This window comes from Carlito syrichta, unplaced genomic scaffold (assembly GCF_000164805.1).
Source record: "Carlito syrichta isolate Samal-C Ts95f unplaced genomic scaffold, Tarsius_syrichta-2.0.1 Scaffold314782, whole genome shotgun sequence".
NCBI classification, from domain to species: domain Eukaryota; kingdom Metazoa; phylum Chordata; class Mammalia; order Primates; family Tarsiidae; genus Carlito; species Carlito syrichta.
In genome coordinates this window covers 120,984-147,120 of record NW_007258878.1, presented here as the reverse complement: position 1 = coordinate 147,120, position 26,137 = coordinate 120,984, and the positions used below count along the sequence as shown (strand labels likewise).

The window sequence follows — 26,137 nt, the reverse complement described above, 5'->3', positions numbered from 1 at the left end:
GGGCCCGGCGACCCTTCCGCTCCGCCTTCCGCGTCGCCGGAGCCACAGGCGCGCGCCACCACGCCCGGCTCATTTTTGGATTGACTGTCGAGACGCGGTCTCGCCAAGTTGCCCAGGCGGGTCTCGAACCCGCGGGCTCCGGCCATCCCCTCGCCGCGGCCTCCCCAAGGCGCGGGACGACAGGCTGAGCCGCCGAGCCCGGCTTGGGTTATTCTTAAAGCCGCCCACAGATTTGATCATTGGTCTCATTTGTCTTCACCTGTTTCCGTCTGTCAGATCACATTCCAGGTCAAACGTGTAAAAAAACCCAAAGGAGATCATAAGAAAACTCCTGGGAAAAAGGTAGAGTCAAATCAGGCAGAAAATGGACATCGTTACCAAGCAAACCTAGAGATCACTGGCCCAAAGGTGGCATCTCCTGGACCACAAGGTAAATTTGAATGTTTATTACATTCGTTTCTTTTTTTTAGATTTTGCTGTTTCTGATCTCACTGAGGATGTATTTATCACTTGAAGTAGTTGAGATGAGAAGATACAAAAGCAGAGTTAACAAGAAACCAGTCAGTCAGTGGAACAAAATTTTACTTTGATATTGACTTGATTTTTTTTTTTTTACACTGTTTGGCTTATGTTCTTTCACCTTAAGCTTAAATATCCTATTGATTCTTAACTGGATGGTCCAGCGTAGTAAGTAAAGGGTAGGGTTTGAGACAGACTTCCTGGGTTCAAACACTGGTTCTGCCATTTAACTCCCTATGCCTCATTTTCCTTATCTATAAAATGGAGTGATAATCACATCCACTTCATAGGGAGTTGTGGGGATTCTGTATACACATAAAGTGTTTCAAAGGTAAGGGCACATAGGGTTCAATAAAGTTTTACTACCTAGTAATGTTTTTTGTGTGTCGGTTACCCTGTAAACATTGAGCAAATGCTTTAGAGCTGCTCTCCAGAAAATAACGCATGTACGTCAATGTTTGGCATGTACTCTCAGGGGTTCATAATTGAAGAGATGCCCGAAGTTGAAGAGCAGCCAGGGAAGGGTTTCAGGTGAAGGCCATCGCCAGAGGTCTCGTTCATTATCCTGTCTAGCAATTAAATAGTGGTGATAGGATTCCTTCTCTTTTTAAAATGCTCTCATTTTTTAAAGGGCTGTTTGTTCTGTCTTAGGCTGAAAATGCAAGGTAATTCCATTTAAATATGTCTTATGTAATTTGAAACGAGTACTAATCAAAGCTGAAAGCAGAGGGCACATGTTAAAATATAGAGAAGGGGGTCCAGTTTGGCTAAATCTCGATGGACTGTGACTTGTTAAAAAAAACCCAAAAAACTAAGGACAACAAGAAGGACATTCTTTCATGACCGGAGTTAAAAGCTTAAACTGACTGTACTATTTAAGGAAGCTAGCGTGTGCTAACAAGTTACAGAGGGAAGGGAACACTTTCTCTATGAGGTCTGCCTTCTGTATCAATGAAAAGATGTCCAAACTGAAAACATTATGGAAATGAAAATTCCAGTGAACTAAACATTTCATGTAATAAATTATAAAGGAAGAAAATCTAGGTGAATATTTGCATGCTCTTAATATGGAGAAGGACTTTCTAAGACAGAGAGAGAAAATAATGATAATTCTGGTACCAGAAAGCAACACAAAATAAAAAGATAAAGGACTAAAATAAAGAATGTTTTGCAGAATATTTGCATATATTTACAGACTATATAAGAAAGGATAACAATATCATTTAAAAAGCATCTACAAATCAATATGAAAAATACAGTATTTCAATAAAATAGGTACAGGGTACATCAGCATGTTTCACGGCCATTTGCACACGCGAAGCATGAGAAAATGTTCAACCTCACTAGCTATCAAAGGAGTGCACATAAACAATAAGACACCATTTTTGCTTATCCAATTGTCTTTACATGTGTAATACACAGTGAAAGTTAATTAAATGAATTTTGGGTAGTTTGGCTAAATGAATCGGAAAATTTAAAAATGTACCAGTAATTCTACTTCTAGTAATTTACCCGAAGTAAACCATCTTATAGGTGCCAAAGATATAAGTACAAAGATGTTGCTCATGGGATTGCTTATTATAGCTGTTGTCTGCACTGTGTGCTGTGCAGCCAAGATATTTATAATATAGTGTGAAAAAAGCAGCCTGTAAAACAGCACATAGAGAGAATATTTCAATTTTTGCAAAATAGTATATATGCTATTATTTTATCAACTACAATATCTTACATTTCAGTATCCGTGAAATTGAGAAATATCTTATAATTGATAATACCTTATATAAGAATTGGCACTTTTCTTCTTTCTTAAATCATGTAGAATAATGTACATCTCACAGTTGATGGCATCTTAAATTTGGTGGAATAGAGTACAATAAATAAGCACATAGGAGCAAATATAGAAGGAAATACACCAAAATATTATAACTGAAAGAAGTTTGGCACCAGTAACGACTCCACACCCGGTCTGAACCAAGAGATTTATTAAAGGGGCAGTTACACGAAGGGACTATATCCGAGGAAGAGCAAGAGAGAGAGAGAGAGAGAAAGAGGGAAGGAGAGAGAGAGTGAGAGAGAAAACAAGAGAGAGTGAGTGAGAGAGGGGGAGAGAGGGCAAGAGAGTGTGTGAGAAAGCAAGAGAGAAGGAGAGAGAGAGAGAGCGTGAGCAAGAGAGTGAGTGGCGGGGATAGAGAGAGGGAGTAAGAGAGAGAGAGAAAAAGAGACCGACAGTGAGAGAGAAAGAGAGAGAGAGAGAGAGCAAGAGAGTGGTGGGGACAGAGAGGGAGTAAGAGAGAAAGAGAACTATGCAGGGGGAGGGGTATATTTTATGGACCTTGCAGGGGCTGGCCAGTGCCGTGCCTGGGTCCCATTGGAGGAGACCATGAGGCAGCATTTTTACAGGGAGAGGTTGTTTGAGCACAGGTTTAAGTTTCCCGCGGGCGGGAAAAGCCGCTTAGGGCCTTTGTTGTCTTTGGGAGGCAGCGCCATCTTGGGGACGCCCTTCTGACTGTTCCCTGTGCCTTTCAATAACTCATTATAATTATAAGTGGTCATCTCTGGGTGCTAATAGAGGTATTGGTGATTTTTATTTTCTCCTGTATAGCTTTTCCATTTTCTAAATATTTTATAATAAACTATATTACTTTTATAAACAAAGAGCTAAAATTTATTATAAATTGAAAATTAAAGCACAGTGTGAATGAGGTGATGTGAGTGCACTTCAGCAATTTTATCTGAATTCAAGTTGTGGGTCTAAGTAGGGCCTTGAGTGTACTTGCAAATGAGATCATGGAACCGTTTATTGGCATTAAGGTGAAAAGTTCTAAAACATGGAGAGATGCAAAAATACTAGAGAGGTTCAGTATTTCAATTTTAAAATAAATACGGATTCTATCTACCACCAACTAATAAGCTTCATGATGCATCCTGAAAAGATTCTAAAGCAAACTATTAAACAGATGTTTGTGAACCCATGGGAAAGAGTAGAGATCATTAAGAACCATTGTAGATTTACTAAGGACTAATCAAAATGCTTAACTAATTTCATTTCCTTTTTTGGTTAGGGCTACTAGACTGGAAGACCAGGGAAGTGCCATAGACATAATGTAACTGGATTTCAGCAAGGCATTTAGCAGAGCCTCTTATGGTATCCTTGCGAACAAGATGGAGAGATGTGGGCTCGAAGCCTTCCCATTGCCTGCAGGATAAAGTCCAAACTTCCTAGCGTGGTGTACAAGACCCTTTACAAGTTGACCTCTCTCCACCCTGCAGCACCATTTTCTGAACCAGCCAAGTTCTTATTTTAACTCAGTGCCCTTGCACATGCTGTTCCCTTTGCCTGGAATGCCCTTATGCCACTTCTGCAGTGCTAAAATACCAGTCATCCTTAAGCTTCAAAACCAAGCGCCATCTCTTCCTTGATATCTTCAGGCAGAATGAGTTGCTCTTTCCTCTGTGCTTTTGTTCTAAACCTTCTCCCTAGCACTTACCCTGTTGTATTGTAATGACTTGTTGATGTTACCTTCCTCACTAGACTGTGAGCTCAGGAGCAGGCCATCCTATTATTCCTGTCTGTATCCCTATTGTCTCTTGATTTCCAGCCCCTTACAAGAGGTGCTCAATAAATATTTTTCAAATGAGTTTCTTAAATATAAAAGAAAAATAAGCTTTTTGGGAAAGTTATGGTTTATTTAAGTTATTAGTCTAAAAAGTTATTTTGACACTTTTTCAAACTGTTTTTTTTTTGTTTATTAAAATCTCAATCTAAACCCTTGCCTGTACCTCAAACAGTGTTTTATTGTTGGTAAATTTCTATAGTATATATAAAAAAAGAGCTGTACAGAACTAAAGTTCTCCTTACTGCCCATTCCATTATAATTCCTTCAGAAGAACCCTTCTCAGACAAGACAGTTGTGCTCTTTTCTTAGAGATTCGGTCCAAGTAAAGAGCCTGGACCCCAAAGGTAGTACTGTGTTATATTAGTAAACAGAGCTTTAAAAACTCAATAGCTTTAAATAGTGTACTGATTGGGAACATACATGTGAGAGTCAGACAGACCTGGATCCCCGCTCTGCTACCTGCTAGCCAGGTACCTTGGGCATACCATCTAATCTCTCTGACCTCCATTTTCTCCTCTGAGAAATGAGGGTTAAAACCTTCCTCATGAGGTCAAGTATGTATGTAAAGCACTTAGTATCAGATCTGAACGTAGGAAGTACACTTAAAATTGATGATAACATGGCTGGTCCAATTGCCGTCATGTTTATAACTAATTGATCACAACCGCTTACAGATTTGTTGTGCCTTCTTTACTCCCACTGGTTCATTTGAATTAAAAAATAAAGATGATAAACTTTTCATTAGCATCGCTATTTTCCACACTGCTGCTTTTCTTTGCAGCAGTGGTTCTCTGCCAGGGGTTTGTCCCCTCCAGGGACATCTGGCAATATCTGGAGACATTTTCTTTCTTTTTTTTTTAATTTTTATTTTGAAGATGTGGGGTACAATTCAGGGTTAGGTATACAAATGTTTATTATGCAGGTACCCTTGTTGATGAGGTATGCCTCTCCCTCCCCTGGCAGTTCCCACAACTGCCAATCCCTTTCTTACAGAATTATGATAATTGTTCAAGGTCTGCTTATGAGTGAGAACATGTGGTACTCAGTTCTTTGTTTCTGTGATAGATCACTCAGTATTTTTTATTGTTACATCTGGGGAAGGGTGCTACTGACATCTAGTGGGGAGAGGCTAAAGATGCCACCAAATGTTGTCCAGTGTCTAGGACAGGTCTCCCAACAAAGTAATGCCAGATTGAGAAACGCTGCTTAAAGATACCTGTTTCTACTGGCTATGTTGGAATTATCCTTATAAAATCAAAATTAAAGAGGTAAGTATTAAGTTTTCTTAAGAATGCTAACATCGAAGAACTATCTTAACCCTTGTTTCGTGCTGATCAGTTTTAAATCTAACAAAGGGTTAATTTATTCTTCGTCTGTCTTTTAGAATAAGGTTTTACTTGGTAGTGATCTTGATTCCCATTGCCATGAATGACAAGATTTTAATTAGATCTGTAGATGGTGGGAATTCTAAAGACTAGAAGGATAACTAGGACTTCCAAATGCACCAATCTGGGTAGTCACCAAGGCATAAGACACTTTGAGTTGTTTTCTTTTTTGTTATTTTTTTGTAATTGTGTCAATTCCTGATGTACTTTTCTTCTAGGAAAAAAACGTGACTACCAGAGTCTGGGATGGCCCAGCCCAGACGAGTGCCTCAAGCTGCGCTGGGTGGAGCTGACTGCCATCGTGAGTACCTGGCTTGCAGTTTCCTCAAAAAACATTGAGTGAGTATCATAAACCTCTCCCCTCTTCATGGCATTTATGTTCCAGTGAGTCCACTGGGCCTCAGCTGCCTTCAGGGATGCCCCTTGTCGGCAGCATTGTAGAGCTGGTGGCTCGAAGGATGACCATTACTGACCACAGCCCCCAGGTGGACTCAGCCCATTGTAACGAAGCAGTGAGCCTGGCCCCTGTGTAAGCTATCCAGAAGTAGTGTGTGACTTGCTTAGTTTAATTGAAGACCGGCACTCCCTTTACAGAAGCATGAAGCCCATAGTCTCTCATAGACTTGCAGTTACAAGGAAGCCAGAGCACATCCAGACTTGCAAACGACTTCTTCTTTGATACCTGCTCTTTCCTCACTGGCCACTCATTCTTTTGCTGACCCCTTTTCTGCCCTTTAAGTGTTGGCGTTTCCCAGGATTTGCTCCTAGTCTGACTGATCTACTCCCAGAATTTCAGTTACCACTGATGTATTGCCAGCTCCCAAATTGAATCTCCAGTCCAGACCTTTCTTCAAGGCCCTTAACTGGTTTATCCAATTATCTACCAGATCTCTCCGTCGGGACTGCTCTCAGACACCTCAAGTTCAGGAAAACCGAACTCATCGTGTTCTTGCCCACTTCCCATCAAGAAAACCATTATTTATTTTCCTATTTTTAGCAAGCAGCTACACCCAGAAGCCTAAAAGTTATCCTTAGCAGTTCCTCCCTTGCCCTTCAAACCCAGCCTGTTACCAGTTCTCATCACTTTTACTCCCTGAGTGTTTTTCAAAACCATCTACTTTTCTCTGCCCTCTGCACGTCAGTTCATTTAGTGCCTGCTAGCTGATCCTCTTGCACTGTTCACTCTTGCCTCTGTTCAATCCATTCTCTCCACGGTACTCAGAGTTCTTCAAATATAAGTTAGACTGTTCTTAAAGCCCTCTAATTACTTCTCATTGCTGTTGCAGTGGCCACAGAGCCCTTCTTGATCTACCCCCTCCCTCTCTTCCCGTCTCCAGCTCTGCCCTCTCTCATCAGGACCTTCACACACGGAGTCCCCTTTGCCTGTGTGTTGGTCTCACTGCTGCTTCTGAGCTGGCTGATTCACATTTACTCTTCTGGTCTCAGCTTAAATCTTCCTTTCTCAGGGAATCCTTCAGTAGCCACCTCCCTCCTCTGTCAGCATAGAGGAGATGTAGACACCCTGTGGTGTCCTGTCGTGACACCGTGTTTTCATCTTTTGCAACCTACCACGTCTGCGTTGACTTGCAAGATGAGCACAATAGCAGCTGGGATTGCATGTGCTTTGCTGACTATTATGGTCCTGGTATCTGACATGGCGTAGGCTCTGAATAGATCCTGAATGAATGAATGAATGTTTGCCTAGTAATTGTTGAACTTCTTAAATAGCTGGAAGTAAGACTTGGCCGTGCCAATTCAGAACACATGATAGTCGGTAACGTCTGTGTATAATGGGAAAATGACCACTTTGGGCCATGAAAGGAATTACTTAATTTTATGCACAAATATGACATACAGCTACATCTGTATAAAATTTCTATCTAAGTTTTAGATAACTTTTTTCCTGTAGGGACAAATGTGCTTCTATATATAAAGGAAAAGGAAAAGATAACCAATTGTGGGAATTTATCACTCCCAGTACCCTGGAAGAATCCTCAAAGAATCCTAGAAGGAAACCTCCCCAGTGAGGGGATTTTGAGGATATGATCAACTAATTGTTAATGTGCTCTCTCTCTCCCTACCCACTCAAATTTTCCCTAGCTAATGTGATCATCTCCATTTTTCAGCATCACAGAACACATAGATTTTGCCACCCCAATACAGCAGCCAGCAATGGAGCCTCTATGCAATGGCAATCTCCCCACAAGTATGCACACCCTGGACCACTTGCATGGGGTTTCCAACCGAGCCAGCCTGCACTACACGGGTGAGAGTCAGTTAACAGAGGTCAGTGCACAGTTTTGTTCAGCCTATGTGTGTTTTTTAGGATGCAACTGAGTTAGGCCTTGAAAAAAAAAAATAAGACCTTTTTTCAGTTTGCTATCACCTAGGTGGGTTTAAATCAAGCCTAGTTTCATTCAGGCTCTGGGACTGCTTTTCCTAATGACTATGACATTTTAGTTCTGATTTACCCCTTGAGATGGGTAGTCTTGCTTTGCCATCAGATATAGACTCTTTGGGGCAGTTAATCCTCCTGTTGACATTTTTAAGAAAGAAGAAAAGGAGGGCAGACCCAGCATATATCTGGCAAAAACTATGCCTAGAAGTAATTGAAAAGACATGTTACACATGTCCAGCAATAGAGGACTGGCTGAATAAATTTTGGTGTGGATATAAGATAGTATGCATTGGAGCCATTAAGAAAGATGTAGGAAATATTCTTATTGGCATGCGGAAATTTTTAGAATATATTATCTGAAACATAGGTAACAATATGCTGTTTAATCCAGTATTTTGTGAGAAAAAGGATATTCTATACATAGAAAAATATCTGAAAGACAAATATATATAAATATATTAACAGTGGTTGTTAATACCTTTATGTGTCATTCAGACCTTTATGTGTCTGAATGACAGGATTGAATGTTTTTATTTTCTGTGTTTTCTTCATTGACTTTATATTCTAACATTGCCATAATAAATGTGTTTTATTTTACATCCTGTGATTTTTGTTAAACGGGAGAGGGCCGAGGGGATGGTAAAATGGCCTTAAATGTGTCTTCCCCAGACTACCTTGTCAACCTGACTGCAGCATGTATATCAGAGAAAGAGTTTGCCTTTGTGGGACAGTGCCCAGCTCAGCATCCGCTGTTGTCATCTAGATCCAATCCCATTTTCATTCTTCTAATCTGCCATTTTCCTCCCTGTTGCAGGTATTGCAAAATCTTGGCAAAGACCAATATCCACAACAGTCGCTTGAACAAATTGGCACCCGAATTGCCAAAGTTTTGGAAAAAGTAAGTCACCCTACAGAAAATCTGGAAATGAATGCCTACTTTCTAACATTTTTTCTTGATTATTTGCCCCTATGTGGCTCTAGCCTCTTCCGTTAGTTACTTAGCACTTGGTGATAACTAAAGGGATAGCGTGAAATAACCACACAGGATGCTTTCATCTTTCTCCCTTACTTTTTTTTCCTCACTCGGTTAGTATTCCTTTTTGCTTCTTTGCTTACCTTCTGTAGTGAAGCTTACCCAGTCAAGTTTCTCTTCTTTACTCCAGCATGGGTACTGGAAGCCATGAAATCCAGGTATATTAAATAAGTCAGGTATTCTTCTGATGGTGGAGAATATTTTGAATTTTGGATGGTGGATATGAAACACGTCTTGAAATATGAACTCATGTCTCTTGAAGTCATGAAACAAAATATTTACAAAACTACATTTTCATGCAGCCTACAGAAAATATAACTGAGCATCTAAGATTACTTATCTACCTCTATTTGTGCAAAAGGAGAAGTTTTTCATTTTTAATATGATTATGATTAGGAATCTCTCTACTTTACCACTATAAAATACTAAAGAACCAATTTAACATAGTCATTAGGAAAGTCAACTTAACTTTGCATATGAACTTGTGAGATATCAGCTTTCTTCCTCTTCTGTGTGTTACACATGGAAAAACCACCAGCAAGCTCCAATTATAATGCAACCTGGGGTGCACATATGATACCCACATTCCAAAAAAGTGGGGGTTGCCAAAAGTGGTTAAGCTCCACGTAGAAGCCATACAGAATGGATTATAACAGAAACCGCGTAGGTCAGAAAACTTCAGCAAAAATCCATGACCTGAAGGAACTTTCTATAAATTGCCCAGCCAGGAAAATCCTGAGTAATAAAAACAGAGCAGACACAACATTGATATAAAAATCTTAAGAAAACCAGAGGGAAAAACAGCAAAACTTACCAAAGAACACTCAACAAAAAAATTCTGTTGTGGGACAGATTACAATTCAGACTAAACTTTTCTCCATGAACTAAAAAAATCATACTGAATAATTACCTTTATAAGTAAAGATCACAAAGCTAAAACATCGGAGGGGTTAGCAAGGGTTATCCAAACAGGAAATGAAAACTGAAATATATGAAACTTGAGTCGCAGACCAAACACAGGGAAGTAATAGAAAAAATAGTCATAGAAATGATGACAAAATTGGAAGGAGCAACAAGGAGGTGTAGCAGACACAGTAAGGCATGCAGGATGGAAATAATAAAGGTGACCAAAGTAAAATAAGGAGTTAAAAAGAATGGAAGAGAATGTGTTAGGCAAGACATATTCAAAGCTAGATTCAAATAAATAAGACTTAACAGTCTTCTTTTATTTTTATAAAATATAATTTGTTAAAAGGACATTCCGTGTGCCAGAGAAGTAGATCCAGAACCGTCAACAGCAATGCTTATTCAAGTAAAGTTATTCAACTTTCGAGAGGAAGAAGGTCCTTCCTTGACATTACTTCTGACATGGCTGGTTAATCTCCTTTCAATTTGGAAGGAGGTTACAAGTGTATCCTACATAGGACATAACTGTTTTTCTGTGGGGGTTTTTTTTTTTTTTTTTCTTTTTTTTTTTAGTTATTGCTGGTCTAATAAGGTGTAAGTCTTTAAAGATCTCTTCTTTCATTTAAAAATAACAATGACCTGGGCCAGGCTCGGACCTGTAATCCTAGCACTTTGGGAGGCCAAGACCGGAGGAATTCATGAAGCCCAGGAGTTTGAGACCAGCCTTGGCAAAATAGAGAGAGTGCGTCTTTCAAAAATGAAATAAGTTAGTTAGGCGTGGTGGTACACACTTGTAGCCCAGCTACTTGGAGGCTGAGGTAGGAAGACCACTTGAGCCCAGGAGTTTGACACTGCAGTAAGCTAAGATTGTGCCTCTGTGCTCCAGCCTGGGTGACAGAGCAAGACCCTGTCTCAAGTAATATATATGTAAGGTGTAAGCTGGGGCTGGAACTTTAGGAGGCGAGTCTGTCTTGGGAACAGATGTTGCTAATCTCTGAACCTTGAGCCAGTGACAGGGGAGAAGAAATTATTTCCAAATGAAGACAAAACAAGCAACACAAGAGCAAGTACTACGGTGGGTAATGCCTTAAGGAAGATAGAAGACACCAGTAAGGAACTTTTTTTAATCAAAAGGAAATGAAGGAAAAACTAAAGGGATCTGAGAAAAAGTGATAGTTAACAGAAGAAAGAAGATCCAGTCAATGCACATACAACAGGCATCCTGAAGATGAAACCAATATGATGAAACAAAACAAATACTAAAAATTGTAATTCAAGAAAACATTCCTAAAAGAAAAAAACAACTTGAAACTACATATTGAAAGAGCATACAACATACTTGGGAAAATCAACCTAGGTTGGCCAACTCTAAAAAATACTCTAGTAAAACTTTTTCAAAATAAGAAAAAAACTGCTGTGGTCATGCATGCAGGTAAAATAAAAGAAAGCAAACATTGTCAGATTTTTCAACTGCTACTCTTGATTCTGCAAGACAATGGAGTAACATATTTGCGACATTTAAAGAGAAAAAAGCCAAGAACTTATGTGCTACCAAATGGACCAGTACAGAGTCCACAGACAAACTGTGATGAAAGTGCAATGAATATTGTTTCCATGAGCCCCTTTTTGAGAAGGCTGTCTAATGGAGAATGAGCTTCAGATAGCCAAAGCTACCAGAGCAGCACTGGCATAAGGGACTAGGAAGTAAGCATTATCTATGTGTCTATAAAACCAAGAATAAGTAATAACTGTAAGGGAGACAGTATCTTATGTAATGGTGTATGTAGATACTCCTTGGCTTACGATGGAGTTACATCCTGATAAACCCATTATAAATCGAAAATATCATTAGGTCAAAGTGCATTTAATACATCTTGTAGTGGCCGAAAGTTCAATCCGAGAGACCACCAAGAGCCAATTCCAATGAAAGTTCGAGAGGGTCTTTATTTACAAGCTTGAGCCTGGACCTCTGTCGACAACCGACACAGCAGAGTACATTCAGAGGCTCTGATTTCCTTAAGCAGATGCCTTTTATGCTTTTACACAAAGGGAGGAGGAGTCTGGGGGGGGCTTTCCAGTTTTGTTACCATTTAATTGGGTAGTTCCTCTGGTGGTCAGCTTCATCGTGGAGGATTGGCTAGCCTGACTCGGGCTGACCTTGGCCCACTAGCTAGGGAAGTTGCAGAGACATCTGGAAACTTAGGTGATTTCTCCCTGGCACCTGATTGGTTGTTGCTAAGGGGAAAGTGAGACAAGGGAAGAATAACTGGAGCTTTGCAGTTTTGCCCATAACTGGAACTTTAAGCAGTTATATGTTTTAAGACAGAAAACTAAAATTGGCTGTGCTATTTATTGTTCACAAGCCGATTACATATTTATTGGGTTCTAGCATTCTCCTAACCTAAGAGTATACCTATTGTATACTCTAAGACGGTCCTCTCAATCTAACCTACTGAACATCATAGCTTAGCCTAGCCTACCTTACACGTGTTCAGAACACTTACATTAACCTACATCTGGTGACACAGTGTACAGCAAAATATTAGTTGTTTACTCTGGTGGTCAAGAGGCTGACTAGGAGAAGCTACCCAGAATCGTGGAAGAATATCGGGTTGCTTTCTATTGAATGTGTATTGCTTTCACACCATTGTAAAGTCAAAAAATTGTAAAGTCAAGTTGAGAACGGTTTGTGTTCTGGAAATGTAGCCATAATACAATGATCAAAAAAATGGTGAGAGAATGGGAAAATATATGAAGGATAAAATAAGCTCACTGATTAGTTAATAGATATTCCCCCATCTTAGCCTTAGGCAGTCTGTGTTGAGAATGTAAAAATGCCTCCAGCCCCAGGTCTTCTCAGGGGAGCCTGCCCCAGTAAGGAATTGTCCTCCCCAGTGGAATTTACCCTTGGTACAAATGAAAGTCAGGTCTTCCTGTTCTCTCCCAGGCAGCGGGGGCTGAGTTCCTGGGAAGTGGCTGCGGGACTCGCTCAGGGCTTTTTTCCCTGCACCATTCTGCAGAGGTTTCAGCAGAGTATGGCTGTGGCTAAGGCAGTTTCCTGTGAGGGACTGGAGTCCCACGAGGCTCAGGAGGCCTTCAGAGTTCATGGCAGGAGCACAGAACTCCCGAGTTCCCCTCACTTGGCTCCCCCATTGTGTCCAGAGGCTGCTCATGGTTTATGCAGTGATTCAGGCTGGTCTGCCTAGTTCCTACCAGGCTCGAGGGGCCTAGTTCCAACCCAGGCTGATCAGTTGTTTTCTTCTTTGCACTCTATGGGTCCCGTCGCTTATCTAGTGAGTTATGGGATACGCTGCTGGTCTCGTTCCTCTCTGAGTGCTGCGGGACTCTCCTAAGTAAAATTTAATAAAATACAAAGTAAAAATAAAATGAATAAAGCATACAAAGCAGATACAAAGAAGAGAACAAAGTTTATGATCTCTATACCTGATGAAGAAAAATTTACATCAAAAAGCTTGAAGTCACAAAAAAAATAATTTGATATGCCAAAGACTACAGTTCATTTGAAGTTATAATTTTTAATATTTATATACGTGGTAATGCAGAAACATTTCATAAAACAAACTAAAGCAGATTCATATAAATAAATTAAAATATACCCATTATAGTGGACAGAAAATTAGTGAGAATATAAAGACCTAAATACCATAATCAGTAAGACAGATCTTACTAGCCATATCAAATTCTGAACTTTGATGATAGACATACAGAATTTCTTCATTGAACATAGGATATATATGAACCTTGATCATATTAGAACAAATTCAAATAAATTCCAAAGAAGAAAATAAAACTAGCATTCTCTGACCAGAATGAAAAAAATAAAATGATTAACAAAAAGATATAAAAGACTTTCTATGTGGAAATTCTAAAACATTGTCATTTTAACAACTGCTTAGTCAAAGGGAAAATACAAAATAAAATTTAGAATTTCTTGAAGATAAATGGAAACAAAATAGTCTGCAGAATGGATCTAAAACAGTTATCAGAGGAATTTTCATAGCAAAAAATACTTATATCATTCAAAATGAAAAATAATAAGAAAAGATATGAGTTAAACACCCAACACCAGGATAAAAAAATAAGACAAACCAAAACCAAAGCAAAAGAAAAGAATTAACAAAGAAAAAAGATATACTAATTATGTAGAAATTTAATAGAAGTAATGAATCCAAAGGTTGAGTTTTGGGTATATATTGATAATATACACACATCACTTACTAACCTAATAAAGGAAAAAAGAGATTGGTCAAATAAACAAAATTAGAAAAACAGGGAAATAACCATTAAAATAGGAAATTTAAAGATTTAAACTACTTTGACCGAAAATAAAGAAAAAAATTAAATATTTTACATAATTTATGCAATAAATTTGAAAACCTAGATGAAATATTTTTTAAGAAAAATATGTCTTAGAAAAATTGACCTCAGTAGAAACAGAGTATAATTCAGACAAACTGCCATAGAAGAAATAGAGGGAATAATTAACTCCAACCAAAAAGCTCACTAGGCCCAGATGACTTCACAGGGGATTTCTACTAACATATATATATTTTTTCACCTACCTCAACTCAATCAGGATCAAGACCCAATTGTTAATCATATCTACCACTATGTAGCCTGAGTTGGAGGTATTTGTGCAGAGAAAGAAAACAAAGGCCTTTAGACTGCCTACTTGTATCTAATAAGATCATATATTTGTAGAACCTAAGGAATCCATGGAAAAGTAACTACAGAGAATAAAAGAATTAGTCAAATAGCAGATTAAAAATTAACACTGAGCCGGGCTCTGTGGTTCAGCCTGTAATCCCGCGCCTTTGGGAGGCTGAGGTGAGTGGATTGCCTGAGCCCGCAGGTTCAAGACCCACCTGGGCAACTTGGCAAGACCTCATCTCTACAATAAATCAAAATGAGCCGGGTGTGGTAGTGCGCGCCTGTAGTTCCAGCTACTTGGAAGGCTTTGGCGGAAGGATCGCCAGAGCCCGGCAGGTCGAGGCTGCGGTGGCCGGGAGCAGCCACTGCACTCCAGTCTGGGTGGCAGAGTGAGACTCCAACTCAAAAAAAAAAAAAAAATTAACACTCATGTAAAATTAATATTCCAGTTTGGATGTAGTAGTCAGGGCAGTGTATTGCAATAAATGGATTGAGCCAGATAAACTTTTAAGATAATGTTCTCAAAGGCATAAGAGAACTAGGGAAGCAATAAGATATGAAAGAGTGAAATTGCTAGTGGCAGAAGTGATCTGATGATTGCCACCTGGGCTTTTTTTCCCCCCGGGAGGCAGTTGTTGGTTCTGGATATGAACTGAGAATCGGGCTTAGCCCCAAGAGAAAGCCATTGCTGGGGAAAAGAGAAGCCGGTGAAGCTTTTAGCAGTTGTTCAAGATGGAATGGACAGATAGGAAATCAAACACATGGCTGTTGTACCCGAATCCTGAATCCGAGAGACCACCAAAGAGCCAGCTCTGATGCAAATCACACGAGGGTCTTTATTCAGGCTCGAGTCTGGGCTCACGTCTGTAACCGGCACATCGGAACAGGAACGAGAGCCCCGACCTAGAACAGCAAGTAGTTTATATACACAGTTACGAGGGAGGGACTGGGCGTGACCGGTTTTTCCTACGCTTGAGACATTATCCAATTAGAAGAAGGCATGACGTAGAAAATGAAGTCCACAGACCTTGCAGAATTAGTTCTCAATCAGGTCCGCAGTGATGTCAGGGGCCAGGAGAGCTTGAGATTGGTGGGTTCGTTTTTGATTTGCGTGGGTACGGGCTCGGCTGCCCGTGATTGACTACTAACGGCTACACGGGCAGAGTGGAGTTAGTTAAGCCATCTGGAATGTTAGATAAGCTGCAGTTTACACAGTCACTGTGACTGTGCATAAATCAGCTCGGGCATACAAGCAGATTTGAAATAACACAGAGCCCACCAGAAGAGTGGCTGGCGCCACAGAGCCCACCATAATTAAAGCAAAGGAATGTCCGGGAGGGGCTTATTGTTTAACATTCATACACTGCCAGCAGAAGAAGCTGGCTGTTTCAATTAACATGGTTATTATGGGACAAACAAAAACTTAACAATGTTCTAAGTACAAACACTGCAAATATTTTGTAACTTTACTAGGCGCCTTACATATGCCTAGTCTTATGGGGTTTGAGGTAGGGATTTATAAAATACAGCAAACGTGTGGTAGGGGTTTATAAAATACAGTGAACATGAGGTAGGAGTTTATAAAATACAGTGAACGTGAGGTAGGAATTCATATAGTAAACGTTTCTTTCATAGCAATTATAGTTTTTTTGAGTCCTTTGAGTCTCTCAATGGCCAGTCTTTTTCCAAGGAGCATTTTGTTAAAGCGAATGCCATGTAGGAGTCTGGGGGATTAGACTTGAAACTTAGAAAAGGTAGAGTGAAATATCTCCATCTCACACTGCTTAGGAAGCAAAGAGATGCTCGTGACAGAGCTAGCCTTAAGCATAACGTGCGTCTTCCCCTCAGGATTTACATCTTAATGCTGCTTAGATGGGAGACTGAAGTGGGCTGGAAGCCTCTAAAAGGAAAAGTCTTTTAGGGCTGGGGAGACAGATACACACTGGGCTCTTCAGAATCCCTGGAGTGCTGCAACTAATGAACAGGGATGACCTAGAGATGGAGTCTTATTAAAACTGCAGACCTGCACCAGCCCAGCTCAGTATCTGACAGGAACAAGTTGATCAGTTCACACCTCATTTGTGTAATGAAAGGAGAAACTTCCCTGGTGAAGTTTAATATCTTGAGCCTCTGTGGTTCTTTTATACACCAAGACCAGAATACACTTAAAAAAAATACTAGATATTCAAAGAAGCAAGAATGTATAGTTAATTATGAGGCAAAGTGCAGATAATAGGAGTGATTTTCAGATAATCCAAATATTACAGTTAGTAGACAGGGATTTTAAAATAACTACAATCAGTATGTTCACGAAAATAAAGGAAAAGATGGAAAAAATAGATGAAAAGAAGTACATTTTCATCAAAGAAGTAGAAATTATAAAAAAGAATCAGATAAGCATTCTAGAACTTAAAAATACAGTAATGAAAACACATTGAATGGATGTAATAATCAGATTGAACAGAGTACCCAGAATTGGTGAGCTAGAAAAATAAGCAAATAGTCACAGAGAGAAAAGGAGAAAAATTGATAAGAGCTTAAGAAACATGATTGGCAAACTTCGGAGATCTAACAGACATAGAATTAGGGTCTCAGAGGTAGAGAAGTGAGAAAACGGGGCAGAAGCAATAGTTGAAGAAATAAGGAGGAATCTTCCAAAATGGATGAAAGGTAGCCCATGGATTCTAGAAGCGCAGCAGACCCCAAGCAGAATCAGTGCAAAGAAAAGCACACCTCGTCCCACCATAACAAAACCACGGAGAATCAAAAGCTTGAGAGAAGCCAGAAGGAAAACTGCTCATTTCTGTATCAGTTATCTTTTGCTGCATAGCTGACTACAGAGCTTAGCAGCCATTTATTTGTTTGTAATTCTGCTTTCTCAACTGGGTTCAGCCAGGCACTTCTGCAGGTCTAACCTGAAGTCACTAACGTAGCTGGGACTCGACACCCAAGCTAACTTCACTCACGTGAGGTTCGTGCTTCCTGGGAGGGCGGGAAGAGTGGGAGCTGGCTCCAGCTCCACCTGGTCTCTCCAGCTCAGGAGTAAGGCTCAGGGCTCGAGAAGGGTGAGACAGAATCTGCCAGGCCTCTTACAGTCTGGAAGCCGGTGCAGCATCATTTCAGCTGCATTCTTGTTAGTCAGAACAAGTCATCACAAGGCCAGCTGACATTCAGGGGAGGGGTAGGCTCACTTCTTGGCATGAGTGAGCAAAGAAACTGGGGGCATCTTTAATTTATTCAAGTCTTCCTTCCGGCACACGTTGTTTAAATTTCCTCTTACATGCAAAATGACTCCCCTTCTCAAGATCCCCAAAGCCTCATCCAATTCCGGCATCAGACTCAGAGTCTATTTGTATACGGTAGTCTTCCCTTAACTGTGGTCTCACTTCCACGGTTTCAGCTACCTGTAGCCAGCTGAAGTCCAAAAATAGGTGAGTGTAGTACAATAAGGTATTTCGAGAGAAAGACCACATTTACGTATCATTCACTATATTATATATAAATGTATGTTGTTATATTCACTATATTATTATAATTCTGGTTTTTTATTAGTCATTGTTGTTAATCTCTTATTGTGCCTAATTTATAAGTTAAACTTTACAATAGGCATGAGTATTATAGGAAGAACATTGTAAATACAGGTTTGGTACTGTCTGCAGTTTCAGGCTTCCACTGGGGGTCCTGGAACATATTCCTCTCGGATGAGAAGGGCTACCGTATATGGAAGAGGGTCCTTGGGTATAGCCTCTCTGTGAATCTGTGAATGAGAAAAAATTTATCTGCCCCACCATTCCACACATAAAAGCTACATTGGTATGGCAAGGGTACAGTATCATCAATTTAAAAGAGCAGAAATGGTACCTGGCGTGGTGGCTTATACTCATAATCCCAGCATTTGGGGAGGCCATGGCGAAAGGGTTGCCTGAGCTCAGGAGTTCGAGACCAGCCTGGACAATTGGTGAAACCTTGTCTCTGCAAATAAATTTTCAAAATTAGCCGTAGATAAGGGATATTCACCAAATATGTATAGCCCAGTTCCAAAAAAAAAAAAGTTCCAGGGATAGGGAATATTCTTTGAATGGAACTTATTTTGGTTTCCTTTTCTGCTTCTAAGCTCTTGACTTCTTTCTCTGAGCTCTCTTTCTCCATAAAAAATGTCCTGGTTTTGTACCTGAAGACCTTTATCAGTCTGCTTCCTGCCTTTCTCATTCCTTTTATCCAAACTGGCACAACTTCTTTGACAAGTTTTATGGATTTTAAAATTGTAAGACACTCCACCAGACAGAAGCCACGCCCACACATTTCTTCTATCAGGCTCCTGTCTACTTTGAATGTGAGTCAGGGATGACACCCTCGAGATGCTAGATTGTTTTGTCTGAGAGGATCTGCTAGACACTGACTTGAAGAGGGTCCCTGGCTTACGATGGTTCTGCCTAAGATTCTTTACTTTAGACTGGTATGCAAGCAATACGCATTTAGTAGAAATTGTACTTTATGTACCCATACGGTCATTCTGTTTTTTACTTTCAGTACTGTAGTCAAGAAATTACGTGAGCTGTTCAACACTTTATTATGTGTTAGATGATTTTGCCCAACTGTAGTATAATATAAGTGTTCTTGAGAGCATTTAAGGAAAGCTAGGCTAAGCTATGAGTATAGTAGGTTAGGTGTGTCGAACGCATTTCAACTTTTGATGGGTCTATTGGGACATAACCCAATTGTAAGCCAAGGAACATCTGTAATAGTAACAGGTTCATACTGCTATGCCTTTGATTTTGCCCCAGCTGGCCATGATTTTTCTGGTAGCACCCTGGATTTTTTCTTTCTTTCTCTTTTTCTTTTCTTTCTTCTTTTTTTACTTTAAAACCTTTTGCTGACTGTAGAAGTTGATAATGAGAAAGTTTTATTTTCTAACTCTGCAAGTCCCAGGTTGAAAGTATTTTTCCTTAAACTCTGCTTGACAACTGCACCGTTCCTTGGTTAATTCTCTCTCTTGTGATACCTTATCAGAGATTTTTTTTTTAAATCACGTGTTACTTTCAGCCTTCTGCCTGGAAATCTTGTTTGCCAGGTCTGTAACTTCATTAAGTATTTTTTTCTGTCTTCCAAGATACAGCTTTACCCCTTTCTTGTCAGTGGATAATGTGTCTTCTCTCCAGTCTCTGGTAGCAGTTTCCTCCATGGTTTTTCACACTCCACTAAGTCTCATTGTGCTCTTTCACCAAATGTCTGTAACCTAGTCCCAAAACCAGTGCCACACATTTTAAGTCTCTATTGGGGCAGCATTCTGTTCTAATACAAAATACTATTTCCATGATCTACTTCTGCCTAACAAACCACCCCAAAATTCACTAGGTTAAAACAAAACTCTTCAGACTCTGCAGTCTGGACTGGACTCAGCTGGGGGTTTCTTCCAGTCTCACCTGGAGTCGTTCATGCAATTGCAGACGTGTGGGAACTCCACTGGGGCTGGCCACCAAAGATGGCTTTATTCCAATGCCTCGTGCCTCCGCTGAGGTGGATGCAGTAGCTGGGGCACAGCTCGGAATCCTATCTCCAGGAGGATGACTGAATCTCTGTACGTGATTGCCAAGGCTCCAAGAGGATGAGAGCAGAGCACTGAGGCCAGGCCTCTTAGCACACACATGCAGACCTGGAGTAGCATGGCTTCTGCTGGTCAAAGCAAGTCCCAGGGCCTGCTCAAAACTGTGGGCAGGGGAGATGTCCTCTACCTGCTGGCAGTGACAAAGAATGCGTGGCCCAGCTATAATTCACCACGGGTGCTGTCGAAGTTGCAACAGTGAAACTGTAGCTTCTCAACAGAAATGACGAAAACCAGAAGCCAGGGTAATAACATGTTTAAAGTGCCAGAAGAAAACTGCAAGCTTAGAGCATTATACCGGCAAAAATATTATTCAAAAAGCAAGGTGAAATAAAGATGTATTCAAGCAAACAAGCTGAGAGAATTTGGCACCAAGAGGCCTGCACTGAAATAAAAGTTGAAGGAAGTTCTTCAGGAAAATGATCCCAGATAGAAATATGGGCATACAAGAGAGAATGAAGAACACTGGAAAAAATATAGTTAAGTGAGCAGTGACTACAAAGTAGTAGTTGTACACCCTGAGGAGTTTCCATTTTATGTATTATATATCTAAAATTCCTGGTAACAATAACATAAACGATGGGAGGAAAGTAAATGGAGTTTAAAAGTCCTAAGGCTTAATTGGCATCAGTTAAGTAGTAAAAGTAATAATTTCTGTTGGCTTTAATAAGTAAGAATGTATGTTTTAGGCTCTAGGCTAACCACTAAAGATTATTCTAAAATGTAACTTGAAGGAAAATGGAATAATGGGGAACATTTGATTAACCCAAAGGAAGTCAAGAAAGGTAAAGGCACATAAAAATAAAACACAAATAGTGAAATAGCAAATATAGACCCAAACACATCAGTAGTAAGAAATAATTTAAGAATTAAATGTGGACTGGGTTTTTAAAAAACACAACTATATGCTCCTCACAAGAGAAACCATTTAAGTATTAAAATATAGAAAGATTGAAAGTACAAAGATGGAAAAGAATATATCATGCAGATAATTATAGAAGAAATTTGGCATAGCTATACTCTCATCAGAAAAAGTAAACTTTAAAGTAAGAAGTAGAGTTAAAGTGGTATATTTCATAATGATAAAGGGATCTATGGGAGGCTGACTAGTGGCCCCTCAAATATACCCATGTTCTAATCCCTGAAACCTGTGAAAACTACAATATATGGGAGGAAAAAGGATTTTGCACATAAAATTAAGTTGAGGATCTGAGATGGAGGGCTTATCCTGGATTATCCAGGTGGGTCCTAAATCTGGCTTTATGTGTCCTTATGAAGAGGGAGGCAGAGAGATACTTGACTCAGAAGAGGAGAAAGCAGTGTGAGTACAGAGACAGAGGTTGAGTGATGCGGCCACAAGCCAAGGAATGCCAGCAGCTACTAGAAACCAGAAGAGGGAAGAGACAGAGTTTCCTCTAGATCCGCTGAAGGGATCTTGGCCCTGCTGACATGTGGATTTTGACCCAATGATACTGATTTGGACTTCTTGCCTCCAGAGCTGTAAAAGAAAAAAAAATTTGTTTTCAACCACCAAGTGTGTGTTCATTTGTCACAGAGGCCATAGGAAGTTAATACAGATTTAATTCACAAGGTAGGTATGTTCTGTAAATTTTATGTGCTCAATAACATAGTTTAAAATATATAAAGTAAACATTGACATAACCTGACAAAAGGAATAGACTCTCAGTCCAAGTAGATTTTAGTATACTTCTCCTAATAACTGATGGAACAGACAGACAAAAAATTAACGCAAGTTACAAACCTGACCTAATTGACATGTAAGCACTACCTCTGACAGTGACAAAATTCACATTTTTTTTACGTGAAAAAGAAAGGAGCATTTATCATTTGTGAACATTTAACATATGGCTGAGCCATAAAGAAGGCCTCAACGAATTTCCAGAGATAGAAATTATTTAGCATGTGTCTCTGGTCAAAGCATATTTAGCCAGGAGTCAGTAAAATTACTATAAAAAATAAATAGCCTTATATATGCAACAAAAAAATAGAAGCTATAAGAAAATTCAGAAGGAAAATACTTCAAAGGTGAGACATTTTTTTAAATCTCCAAAATCTAAGTGAGGAAAAGCATAAAACTCGTCTGCAAGGTGCAAAAATAGGCTTGAATGAATGGAAAGACTTAGCCATGTTGATTGCGAAGTCTCAGCATCACATAATGTCAGTTCTCCCTAAGTTAATGTCATTTTATTCCAATAAGAATAAAAATGCCATGTTTTTTTCTGGTGCCAGACAGGCTGATTTAAGTTCATCTCAAAGAGCAAACAAGCAAGAATAACTATGGGCAAACTGTGAAAAGAGTAACGGTGGGAGAAGAGGAGGATTTAACCCGTAAGACATTAAACATACATGAAGTCGTTAGTTAAAACAGTTTGACATCGGTATGTGAATGCACAGACCAGTGGGAAGGAACAGAAAACTAATGCATATGGCAGTTTTAAATATTACAAAGGCAGTTCACCAGTGAGGGGAAAATGCATGTTTTAATGCTATATAGGGTAAAAGATAAAATTAGAGCCATTCCTTCCACTTTACACCAAAATAAATTTTAAATGGATCAGAGATTAAATGTAAAACATCATCTCATACAAGTACTAAGAGAATATGTGGAAATTTCTCTATAACCTGGATATAGGGAAAATTTCTTATTTGACTCAAAATTCATACACTAAGAAAAAAGATTAATAACTTACATTTGAAAGATTTACATTTCAAACACACTATGAAGGAAATGAAAAGCTGGGACCGATATTTTCAAATTATATTACAGATCAAGGGTTTTAAAATCTGACTTCTAAGGAGCGTAAAAGAAGAAAAAGGTCAACAACCTTTTAGAAAAATGGGGTAGTCACAGCAGAAGAGAAAATTAGTGAAAAAGCAGAGAAAAAGATGGAAAATATTTAAACTGAATTATAAAGAGGAAAAAGAGCAGAAAATGCAAACATTTTTTAAAAGGAGGGCATGATCTGGTACAGTGCAAGCAGCTGATGATCCAGACAGAAGCCAACAGACTTCGAAAGTCTTGGCGAGCTAGAGAAATAACAATTGTACGCTACAGGAACCAAGTTCCTGCTGAGAAAGGAGTGAAAGTGACCTGAGCCTAGTACTCTTCACAATACACTGGCAAAATTCTGAAGCTACAAAACACGGGAGACCAGGAAGCCAAGTAGAAAGCTGTGAGAAATGTTTTTGGTAATTTTATCATATTATGGAGGCAAGCATTAGAGTTCAAGACCCACCATTGAGGATAAGTGGCTTCTAATGAATATCCTAGGATTTTATTTGGAAGATCTGGAGACTTGTGCCAAAAATTAAGAGGGAACAAAGCTGAGAGTGAGTAAGCCTTTCCACAATGGCATACCAGCCCAAATTCACAGTCAGTGACTGTATTAAATTTATTGTCTACTTGCTAAGCTGAAAAAAGGATGAATGCTCTCTTTAAGGCAACGTCATATGGAGCCTCTACAACCCTATAGACATAATGTCAAGCCTTTAGTAAAATAATACTAGACATCCAAGACTTGGGACCGAAACCCCAGGAAAAGTCAGACAGGAGAAATATACGTGTAGATTATCCAGGCAGTTAACACCAGAACTTTAAAATAACAGTGATAATGCATTCAAGAAAATAGAAAAAAAGGAGAAAAGAGATAAAAAGGCATTTCCCCCAGAGAATTGGAACTTGTAGGGAAAAAAGAATCAAATGAACATTCCAGAGCTAAGAATTACAACAACTGAAATTAAAAACATAATAGATGGATTTAAAATCATATTAGACAATGAAGAGCTCAAAAATAAACCCTCACATATATGGTTAAATAATTTTCAACAAGGGTGCTGAGACCATTCAATGAGGAATGGACAGTGTCTTCAATAAGTGGTGCTGGGAATATTGTATATCCACATGCAAAAGAATATGCAAAATTATATGCAAAAATTAACTCAAAATGGACCCAAGACCTAAAACTATACAAGTTTTAGAAGAAAACATAGGGGGGGAAAGCAATAAGACATTGTATTTGACAAGAATTTCTTGGATATGACACTGAAAGCACAGACAACAAATGTAAAAATAGACAAATAGACAAGTTTTTCCACATCAAAATGTAAAACTTCTGGGTATTGAAGGACACAGTTAACAGTGAGAAGGCATCCTACAGATGGAGAAAATATTTTCAAGTCATACATCTGATAAAGGATTAATATCTAGATTATATAGAGGACTTCTACAACTTAACAACAAAATAACCCAGTTAAAAAATACACAAAGGAGTAGATATTTCTCCAAAGATATGCAAATGACCAACAAGCATATGAAAAAATGTTCAACATCACTAATCAACAACAAAATGCAAATAAAATCACATGAGATATCACACCCATTAGATAGATTTCACTACTTAAAAAAAAAAGTGTATTCATTAAGTATTGGCAAGGAGGTGGAGTAATTGGAACTCTTGTGCCCTGTTAGTGAGAATGAAAAATGATGCAGTTGGCTCTGTAGATGCCGCTGCCATCTCTAGCCTCCGTCACCATCCATAGCCAACTCACCATGTTTTTAACATCACCAGTGACAGTGAGCCGTTGGCCATGTCTCTTGAGCGATTGTCAGACAAAGTTCCAAAGACAGCAAAACAAACAAACAAAAAATCCAGAAAAAACTGCTGTGTTTTGAGCACTAGAGAGAAAGGATTTGGCTATAAGGGTTCCTGCTTTCAGAGATTTATTCCAGGGTTTATGTGCCAGGGTGATGACTACATACCATAATGGCACTGGAGGGAAGTCCATATATGGGGAGAAATTTGATGATGAGAATCTTATCTTGGAGCATAAAGTTTTGACATCTTGTCCGTGGCATATGCTGGACCCAACACAAATGATTCTCAGTTTCTCATCTGTACTGCCATGAGTAATTGGAAGGCAAGCATGTAGTCTTGGGCAAGGTGAAAGAGGACATTTATATTGTGGAAGCCATGGAGTGCTTCAAGTTCAGAAATGGCAAGACCAGTAAAAAGATTACCATTGTTAACTGTTAACAGCTCTAATAAATTTGACCTGTGTTTTATCTTAACCACCATACCATTCCTTCTGTAGCTCAGGAGAACACTCCTTTGCTCCATTTGCTCACAGTGTCCTATAATCTTTATGCTTTTGCTGAAGTTCTTTGGGTTTCATATTTTCTTATTTCCCTCCTTGTCTAGCTGGATTGCAGAGTTGAGTGGATTATGAAATAAAAACTAAATAACAAAAAAAGGTATAGCCACTGTGGAAAACAGTGCCACAGTTCCTCAAAAAATTAAGCATAACATTGTCATATGATCCAGCATTTCCATTTCTGGATATATTCCAAAAGAATTGAAAGCAGAATCCCTAAGAAATATTTGGACTCTCGTGTTCATTGTCATACTATTCTCAATAACCAGGAAGTGGAAGCAGCCCACATGCTCATCAACAGATGAGTAGAAAACATGGTGTGTGTGTGTGTGTGTGTGTGTGTGTGTGTGTGTGTACATGTACAATGGATTCAGCCTTCAAAAGGAAGGAAATTCTGATACATGCTACAACGTGAATGAATCTTGAGGAATTACATTGAGTGAAATAAGCCAATCACAAAAAGACAAATGCTGAATGTTTCCACTAGGGTAGTCAAATTCATAGAGACAAAAAGTAGATTGGTGGTTGCCAGTAACTGGGAGGAAGGGGATTTGGAGAGTTGTGTAATATGTATTGAATTTCAGTTTTGCTAGATGGAAAGGTTCTGAAGATGGGTTACACCACAACGTGAACATACTAAACATACTGAACTGTATACTTAGAAATGGTTAAAATGGTAAATTGTATGAGTTTTCATGATAATAAAAAGAATTGAGATGAAATAGAACAGATCATTAATCACAAGAGAAAAGAGTAAAAATAGGTTATTAGAAAATATTCAAGCCGGGCTCGGTGGCTCAGCCTGTAATCCTGCGCCTTTGGGAGGCTGAGGTG

At 39.2% G+C, this 26,137-nt stretch overlaps 1 protein-coding gene across 1 annotated transcript in view; it reads left to right on the top strand.

Moving 5' to 3' along the window:
• The window catches only part of TTC17 (tetratricopeptide repeat domain 17), a 120,209-nt gene that overhangs the window by 61,871 nt on the left and 32,201 nt on the right, over positions 1 to 26,137 (top strand). The window contains exons 18-21 of the mRNA XM_021719512.1: positions 277 to 430; positions 5,740 to 5,860; positions 7,648 to 7,807; positions 8,734 to 8,817. Of these exons, the coding sequence (XP_021575187.1) occupies positions 277 to 430; positions 5,740 to 5,860; positions 7,648 to 7,807; positions 8,734 to 8,817 (519 nt within the window). The remainder of the gene's footprint in view (positions 1 to 276; positions 431 to 5,739; positions 5,861 to 7,647; positions 7,808 to 8,733; positions 8,818 to 26,137) is intronic.